Source organism: Erinaceus europaeus, chromosome 18, assembly GCF_950295315.1.
Source record: "Erinaceus europaeus chromosome 18, mEriEur2.1, whole genome shotgun sequence".
NCBI classification, from domain to species: domain Eukaryota; kingdom Metazoa; phylum Chordata; class Mammalia; order Eulipotyphla; family Erinaceidae; genus Erinaceus; species Erinaceus europaeus.
In genome coordinates, this window is record NC_080179.1 from 71157639 (window position 1) to 71167113 (window position 9475).

Below are 9475 nucleotides of genomic sequence, written 5' to 3' on the forward strand. Positions count from 1 at the left end.
GCGGGCAGACGGGCAGCTGAGCAGGCAGTGCTAAGAGAATCACAGAAAAAGGGACCAGGAGCCCCAGCACACTGAGCAAGCCAGATCTGCATCTGAACTTCTCACTTGGACATGCCAACAGCTCTCTGGTTTGCTTTACTGGGTCTGTGCTAGGTTTCTGTCTATTTACAACTGGAAGGTTCTAAGCAGTTAAGAACCAAGTTCCAGAACCAAGCTGGAAGTAGACTAAGTGTTTGTTCCTCATGCACTTGTCTTTCTGAAGCTAGCCACTGGCTTTCCCCCAGGGTACACCAGGCCCTCCCTTTGTCATCCAAAGTTTCAATGACAACATCCCCTGATTCTTGGGTCTGAGATGGTGTAATAGTTCTGGAAAAAAAAAAACCAAACATTTCATACCTGAGGTCCTAAGGTCCCAGGTTCAATCTCCAGCACCACCATAAGCCAAAGCTGAGTAATGTTCTGGTGTCTGCATACCCCCCACCTCTCTCTCCCTCTGATTCTTCCTCTCCCCCTTTTTCTCTGTATCCCTAAATTCAAATTCATAAAACAAACATATAATCAAAACGATTATGATGAATATGCTGCAGCTGAACCTGAAAGCACTTTTTGAAAAATGTATCGGAAGGGAGTCAGGTGGTAGCGCAGCAGGTTAAGCGTACGTGGCGCAAAGTGCAAGGAAAGTGAGCAAAGACCTGGGTTCAAGCCCCTGGTCCCCACATGCAAGGGGAAAGCTTCACAGGTGTGGTGAAGCAGGGCTGCAGGTGTCTCTCTGTCTCTCTCCCTCTCTATCCTCCCTCCCCCTTTCCTCTCAATTTCTGGCTGTCTCTATCCAATAAATAAATATAGATAATAATTTTTTTAAAGTATCTCTCTAAAGTGGCCTGGGAAGTGACACAGAGCTGGAATTCTGGACTTAACAGCCATGAGGTCCTGATTTCAAGTCCCAGCATCACATGTGCCAGAGTGACACTCTGGTTGTCTCTCAGTGTGTGTGTGGGGAGGGGGGGTAGAGAGGAGAAAGAGTGTGCGTATGTGTTATAAAATAAATAAAACATATTATCTCTAGGGGAGCAGGAGATAGTTCACCCAGAAAAGCACACACTTTGCCTGATGTGAGGACCAGGGTTCAAACCCCTAGTCACCCCATAGCATCATGCAAAGGAGAAGCTTCATGAGCAAAGGAGTGGTGTTGTGGTGTCCTTCTCTCGGTCTCTCTCTCTCTCCTACTCTCCCACTCACCCTCTATGTGGAAAAAGAAAGATATAAATTAATGGGTGGAATTGTGCAGACAAGAAGCCCTAGTGGGGGGGGAAAAGAAAAAAAGTTCCCTGTCGATGGCAGTCTGTGCCACTGACATGCATGGGTGGAGGTTTGCTTCTAGAAGCATGTCTGGTGCACAGTCCTCAACACAGCAGACGGGAGGAAGCTCAGAGGCTGGTTTTACAAGGGGACCTGTGAGATGCAGGGCTCAGAATGTGCCCTGAATGAGACCAGGAGGTGGGGAGATCTGGAGACAGCTGGGAGCACATGGTGCTGTGTGGCGCCTTCTGTCTGTTGCCTAAAAAAAGTGTCCTGTTACTATCTTTTTATTTATTTCAGCCAACTTTTTTAGACAGAAAGAGACTAAGAAACACCTCAGAATTGGAGCTTCCCCCAGAAGCAAGGTCCTCACACATGGTAAAGTACATACTCTGCATGGACCCCAGAAACAACACCCTCATTGGGAGGAAGTAGTGCTCCCAGAAGGGCAGAGCTCTTTCCGGGGAAGAAGGCTTCTTCAGAGGCCCATGGCTGCAGACATCTGTTGGTATGCTTCTAAATCCTGCTTATAAGACCTTCTGTTTTGATCATCACATTAGGTTCACTTGTATTACTTACGATGTATTCTGTTTACATAGCCACTGTTGACTGAAAACCCCCCTGCCTCCAGACATTGGTTTAATCCTCACTGGTTCTCCCTTTTCCCTTCTCCCTGCCCCCTATCCTACGTACTTCCTTGTTCCTGACTCTTCCACCTCAGGAGAGATGCAGGACAGAATTGTGTTGTGATCAGAAGAGATTAGATTGTTGAACCGCATCCCCGCTCGTCAATAAAGAGATACCGCTTCCCAGCTCAGCCATGAGTCCCTGGTCGTCTCTCTCTCTCTCCCTCCCGCCCGAGAAACCAGCCCGGCAGACATCAGAGAGGTACTGTGCAGTGAGCACCCAGTCTGGAGATGCAAAGGATGGTGGGAAAGGCATGAGAAGGCAGAGTGCTCAAGAACAGGCATGCCAGCAAAATGTGATGACATGCTGTCCCTCCTCTCTCTTGTCCCAGACAACAAGTTAATGACGATGTCCCTGTACACTTAGAGGGTCTGGGGGACACCCAGGTGACACCAAGTAGAATTTAACAGATAAACAATCAAGACAGAAAAAGGGTAATAAGTTTCAGGGGAGAGACCCAGAAAGACATTACAGAGTTTGGAGAAGAAGGTTCTAGCAGAACTACAGCAGGTGGGAAGAGCATCATTAAATGGACATGGCAAGAAGGCAGTGGAATAGCATGGAAGACAGACTGGGACGGAGGGAGGGGTGGAGTCCAGGCCTGGAGACAGACAGATGCCCGCTCAGGACCTGGTGTGGAAGGACCAACAGTCAGAACGCTCCCTCTCTGTTTCTATCTGAAAAAGTATACCTGGAGCAATAGTGAGCAGTCATCATCATCATCATCATCATCATCATCTGGTTGCTGGGCCCTATATCTCGTTAGTCATTTCATTCTCCCTCCACTACATGGAGCATGGTGCTGGACACAGAGCAGAGTTAGTAGGTTTTTTTTTTTTTTTCATCAAAATGTACACTGGGAATAAATAATCCATTCCAAATAACCTGTCAGCAGTGAAGAGCAAATGTGACAGGCTCGCTCAGAAAGTCATTCCAATGAGAGCAGCACTCAGCCTTGCTGTAAAATGCATCCTTCCTTGCTAATTTTAGTCACTGCCTCCCCCTCAGTGAGCCCGAGACTTGCCCCATCACTTCCCCGAAGAAGGCCTTTGCCAATACGAGCTCTTGACTGGGTCAGCTCAAGCTCACTCTCCTCCCTCCCAGCAGTGGAATGCTTTGCCTTCTCACCTTTCCTCAAAGAAAGCGCTTAGCTGCTCCCTGGGTCCACTCCAGGCTCTCCATCTCTCCTAGACTGCAGAGGCCAGTCATCCAGGAGCCCGGGAACGCAGGCAAAGGTGCCTGAGGGATTGAGTGAGCACCCCGCAAAAACAACTCGTGTGTGTGTGTGTGTGTGTGTGTGTGTGTGTGTGTGTGTGTGTACATGCATACATGTGTGCATACACACACACACTCAAACTTTTTCCCAGTTTAAAAAGATATTGCTTTAGGGTCAGGAAATAGCTCATCAGATAGAATGAGAGCCTCATAAGAGCAAGGTCCTGGGTTCAAATCCTGGCACCACATGGAAGCACAGTAGGTGGCATAAGGACTAAGTGAGACCCTGTGGATTATAAAGCAGAGCTGGGCTGTCTCTCCTCTTTGGCTATCCCTCTCACCTTCCTCTCTCTCTTTAAAAAAAAAAAAATAGGGGAGCTGAGAAGTGGCACACCCAGTAAAGCACCCTTATTACCATGTGCAAGGACCCAAGTTTGAGCCCCCCAGCTCCCCACCTGCAGGAGAGGAAGCTTCACAAGCAGCCAAGCAAGTCTGCAGGTGTCTTTCTCTCTCCCTGCCCTCTCTCAATTCTGTCTGTCCTATTCAATAAAATGGAAAAAATGGCTGCCAGGAGCAGTGGATTCAATGTGCAGGCACCAAGCCTCAGTAATAACCCTGGTGGCAGTGAAAAAAGAAAGAAAGAAAGAAAGAAAGAACATAAAAATAATAAGTAAATAAAATTTAGAGTAGGACACTGGGCCAGGGAAGTTGCCTGGTGGTGTCACACATGTATAAGGCCCTATCTCACACACACACACACACACACACACAGAAGGACCTGTTAACTAGAGTCGACAACTTGACCATGTCTAAGACCCTGGCCCCCACCCGTAGTGGGGGAAGCTTCACAAGTGATGATGCAGTGCTCCGTATCCATTTTTCTCTTTCTCCCTCTACCATCCCTTTTCCCTCTCAATTTCTCCCTGTCCTATCAAATTAAAAAAAAAAGTTTCATTCAAAAAAATAGGAGGGAGATGATCTTACTCTGAACTGGAATTGGCGTATTGCACCAAAGTAAAAGACTCTGGGGTGGGGAGAATACAGGTCCAAATAGGATGACAGAGGACCTAGTGGGGGTTGTATTGTTATGTGGAAAACTGGGAAATGTTATACAATGTACAAACTACTGTATTTACTGCTGACTGCAAAAAATTAATCCCCCCAATAAGGAAATTTAAAAATAATAATAAAATACAAAAAAAAGAAAACTGAGAAATGTTATACATGTACAAATTATTATTGTATTTACTGTCGGATGTAAAACATTAATTCCCCAACAAAGAAATTAAAAAAATAAAACAATAAAATAAAATAAATGAGATGAATACAATTAACAAAAGATGAATGAAGTTTAAAAAAAAATAGGTATTGCACCAAAGTAAAAGACTCTGCGGTGTGGGGGGGAGAATACAGATCCAAAAAGGATGACAGAGGACCTAGTGGGGGTTGTATTGTTATATGGGAAACTGGGGAATGTTATGCATGTACAAACTACTGTATTTACTGTCGGATGTAAAACATTAATCCCCCAATAAAGAAATAAATAAATAAATAGGAGGGTCTGGGAGATGGTTCACCCGGTTGAGTGAACAATTTACCATGTGTGGGACCCGAGTCCAAGTCCTCAGCTCACACATGGGAGCTGCTGCAAAGGGGGAGCTCCGAGAGTGCTGGGGCAGAGTTGTGATATCTCTCCTTCTCTCTCTCTCTCTCTCTCTCTCTCTCTCTCTCTCTCACCCACTCTCTCTCTCCAGCCTCGATGGAGGGAAAGGGGACGGTGGGGCAGAGCTGTGACATCTCTCCTTCTCTCTCTCTCTCTCTCTCACCCACTCTCTCTCTCTCCAGCCTCAGATGGGGGGAAGGGGAGGATTCTACTGGGAAAGGTGAAATCCTGCAGGCATAAAGCCCTGAAAGGGGGAAAAAATGGCTGTGTGAGGTGAATCTGCCAGTTGCTCACTGTCCTTCACCCCAGTTTAATCTGCTCATCAGGTAGGGCGTGCTGATTTTTTCTAGTGCAGGGTTCCTTCCATCTATTTGCAAACGATCTCACAGAAGCAAGCAGCAGCTTTTTCCACAGGTCCCCCATGCTCTTGCTCATGTACTAAAGCATCACAGACTCTGACAGACCTCTGAGAAACCCACCAGTAACTCCCAGTCTATCACTGGTCATTCCACAGTCGGGCTCCGGTAACACACATGGCAGGTGTGCTTCTTTAAAAGACTTTTTTTTTTTTTGGTAAAACCTTCCAGTTTATTTCTGAAGATACTGTTCAATTCCATTTACAAACAGTTTTTCATCTTCTGTTAAAGAAATAAAAATCCCTGCTCTTTTTATTTCAGCCACTATAGAAGTCTATGTTACAGCACAGAAATGAGGTCCCATTTGGGATGCTTACTAAATGGTAAGGTACTCTTTAAAAAATCACGTATTGAGGGTTGGGCAGTGGTGCAGTGGGTTAAGCGCACGTGGCACAAAGCACAAGGACCCGTATAAGGATCTGGGTTCGAACCCCGGCTCCCCACCTGCAGGGGAGTCGCTTCACAGACGCTGAAGCAGGTCTGCAGGTGTCTGTCTTTCTCTCCCCCTCTGTCTTCCCCTCCTCTCTCCATTTCTCTCTGTCCTATCCAACAGCGATGACATCAATAACAACAACAACAATAATAAGTACAACAGTAAAAAAAAAACAAGGGCAACAAAAGGGAAAATATATATTAAAATAATAATTAATTAAATTAAAAATAAACATGACAGTAAATTAATTAATTACACTCTGTACTTTCTTTTACTTCTAAAATCATTAAACATGCAATACTTCTTATGCTTTTAAGCCAATACACAGCACACTTAGGAGGGATCGCCTCACTTAATCATTTGCTGGGACCATCTCAATCATTCACTGGCACAAGTGAAGGAAAACTAAGAATATTAGAAAGAGTATTGGTGTGGTCTAAGAGACTGTGCAGTGGATAAAGTAGTGGATTATCAAGGATGAGGTCCTGACTTCCATCCCCAGTTGCACATGTACCAGAGTGATGTCTGGTTCTCCTTCTCCCACTTCCCTCATTAGTGAGTAAATAAATAAATGAACTTAAGTAAATAAACAAACAAATAAGGGTGTTGTTTTTGTTTGTGCTTGGAGGGGACAAAGCATTAGTGGTGGTGTGGGTGAACTCCAAAGGAATACGCTACTGTGTAATTAGTATTTCTGATAATCTGCCACAGAGCACTGCCAAAAACAGACACCTACGAGTAAGCATCAAGAGGATCTCAAATAGTTGCATAACTGAAAATAAATGTTGATAAAGGGGACGAATGTTTTTGCCCTATCAAACATGTGGCTAATCTATGCACTACAAGAGAGGGAGATACACTTGTAGAATATATAAAAATGCATCTGGCTTAATAATGCATATGCTTAGAGCTCCCTGGATGACAGAGCAGCACTACTAACTTCTGTCCTGCCAAAAATGTGATCCTACATAATGAACAGTGTCTAAGTGGGCTTTTGGAGAGGGCTGAGGTCAGTTGGCAGACTGGTGCCCACTCATCACGGGTAGTCTGTTCCAACTGATGCAGTCACTACAGAAACACACCGCAGCTGCCTCAGCAGGTTACAAACACAACCCTCTGAGTGACCTAGAGGGGGTGGGGCGGAAACTTTCCAAGGTCACCCTCAGCAGCCCAGGGGGGAAGCCTGAGAGAGAGAGAAGCATCTTAAGTGACAGAACCTGGATGCTCCCTCAACCTGAATGCCCACACCTGGGTCGTTTCTGTTGCAAAGACAGGTGAAGGTGACTTTCTTGTGCATGCTCCCATTAGCACCCACCGGCTAGAAAGGTCACAGTGTCTTCACTCCCAGTAGAGAGACAGGGCGAAAAGCAAGGACGAACTTCCTATGTCAATCAAGGTGATAAACACACACAAAAAAACCCAAAACCAACAAACAAATATACAAAACAAAACAAAAAAAAAGAACCACTCTGAGTAGCCCACCAGCGATCTTGTCACCAGACCCAAACAGCAGAAAGCAACTCCCAGACCCCAGTAAGTGATGCCCCTTGAGCCCCCAGCCTGCCGCCTTTCCCCAGCAAAGTGCAGCACAAAAGCGGTCCCACTGTGCTCGCAGTGACTTTCTTGTAGACCTCTCCCAAGACCCAGACAAAGCAGCTCTCAACCTCTAGCAGCACCGAAGACACCCCTCCCCAACTTCCGGGCAGAGTGGAGGCGAGCGGGCGGCCCGGGAGCCCGGGAAGGGAGGGAAGCCTGGTCCAGATGCTCTCCTTGCAGGTTTTCCCACGCGCGGCAAAGGTGCTGCCAGAAGTAGCTGCAGTTCTGAAAAACGCCGAGTCCCCCGACTTCGCCCACAGACATCAATTTCCCAGAGTGGTGCGGACACCCCCAGGCCACCAAGACTTTTTTTGGGGGGGGGAAGAAGGGGTGCAGAGCGAGAAAGCAAGACGGCGCCCCAGAAGGCGCCCTGTGCCGGGCACCTCGCCCCTACCTGTCTGAGGATGAAGCTGGTGGACGTGGTGCTGCCATCGGATCTTTTCAACCTGCTCCTCCGGGTCGTGGTGCCGCGGGCCACCTGGACGGGACACACGGGGGCGGGTGAGGGGCGCTCCCTACCCGGGAAGCCGCTCCGACCAGCTCCCCGGCACCCCCCTACCCGTGCACCCACCCAACACACACTTTTTCTCTGCAGCCCCTCCCCCCAGGCCCCCCACCTCCCAGCCCGGGCGGCCCTGCAGGTGCCCGAGGCACCCACCACATCCATCAATTCAAAGGCGCTCCGGGTGCGGGGTCCGGGCTGCCCGCATCCGCTGGGGGAGGCTGCGGGCTAGGGAGCTGGCGCGCACTGAGCAGGCGAGGCGAGGAGGAGGAGGAAGGGAGGAGGAGGAGGAAGGGAGGAGGAGGAGGGATGGAGGAGGAGGGATGGAGGAGGAGGAGGGAGGGAGGAGGAGGAAGGGAGGAGGAAGGGAGGAGGAGGGAGGGAGGAGGGAGGAGGAGGAAAGGAGGAGGAGGGAGGGAGGAAGAGGAGAAGGAGGAGGGAGGGAGGAGGAGGAAGGGAGGAGGAGGAAGGGAGGAGGAGGAAGGGAGGAGGAGGAAGGGAGGAGGAGGAGGAAGGGAGGAGGAGGAGGAAGGGAGGAGGAGGAGGAAGGGAGGAGGAGGAGGAGGGAGGGAGAAGGAGGAGGGAGGGAGGAGGAGGAGGGAGGGAGGAGGAGGAGGGAGGGAGGAGGAGGAAGGGAGGAGGAGGAGGAGGGAGGGAGGAGGAGGAGGGAGGGAGGAGGAGGAGGGAGGGAGGAGGAGGAGGGAGGGAGGAGGAGGAGGGAGGGAGGAGGAGGAGGAGGGAGGGAGGAGGAGGAGGGAGGGAGGAGGAGGAGCGGGAGAAAGGGGGGGCGCGGAGGAGGGGCGCGCGGGCCGGGCCCGGGCCGGGCCGGGGCGGGGGCGGCGGGGAGGCGCTACCTGCGCGCCCGGGGAGGGCGGCCCGTCGGCGCCCGCGCCCCTGCCGTGGGAGGCGGACATGGCTCAGCGCCGCATGGCCGCCCGGGCGCGGGGCTCAGGCTGCGGGCTGGCGGGGCTCCCCGCGCGGCCGCCTCGGCTCCCCGGCTGCCCGGCAGCGCTCGCTCGGGACGGCGGAGCGGGAGCCCGAGGCGGAGTCGGAGCGGGGCGCCCCCAGGCCGGCAGGCCGAGTCCCGCGGCGGGAGGGAGGGGGCTCCCACCCCGCGAGCGCCTGACATCACAGCTTTCCAGGAGCCGGGGGTTGGGGGGTGGAGGGGGGAGAAGCTCTGGGATTGGGGTGGGTGGGAGGATGAAAATAGTCTGCGCCGTTTAAAGCAAGACAAAGGTGGTTCGTGAAGTCGGTTCACGAATCAGGGCTTGGGGAGGGACGCTGGCGCAACGTGGCGGCGAGTGGGAAGGGACCAGAGTTTGCAGGGCTGGAGACCGGAGGCGAACCTTGCTTCTGAGACTCTGCCACCCCGGCTGTGGCAGGGGGTGTTGGATCCTCGCTGTGGGTTCCGATTCTGGACGTTTCCAGCCTCGCAGCCGCTGGGCACACACACCCTTGGGCGCAGTCAGGAGGCCCCGTCCGCATGCCTGGAACTTGCCAGCCACCCGGGAAGTCTCAAGGTCACGGTTAGACCTGCTGAGAGCCCTGCCGGCCCCGTGCCTCTGGTCCCTCCTGCCCAGAGCGGTTTAGGAAAGCAGAAATATCCTGGACCTCTTAGCTTCTTTTCACCCTAAAATCCCTATTCTCATCTGCTCTATTCCTAC

At 50.9% G+C, this 9475-nt stretch overlaps 1 protein-coding gene across 3 annotated transcripts in view; it reads right to left on the reverse strand.

Annotated features, from left to right (window-relative positions):
• The window catches only part of CACNB4 (calcium voltage-gated channel auxiliary subunit beta 4), a 250075-nt gene extending 241350 nt beyond the window's left edge, over positions 1–8725 (reverse strand). For 2 of the 3 annotated variants that reach the window (XM_060178146.1, XM_007527341.3), the window contains exons 1-2: positions 7968–8042; positions 7704–7787 (exon numbers count right to left, since the gene is read on the reverse strand). In XM_060178146.1, coding sequence (XP_060034129.1) covers positions 7704–7787; positions 7968–7976 — 93 coding nt within the window. In that variant the 5' untranslated portion in view covers positions 7977–8042. Of the gene's footprint in view, positions 1–7703; positions 7788–7967; positions 8043–8665 lie in introns of those variants that run through there. The other variant, XM_060178142.1, reaches the window with a different exon arrangement.
• Positions 8726–9475: the final 750 nt, after the last annotated feature.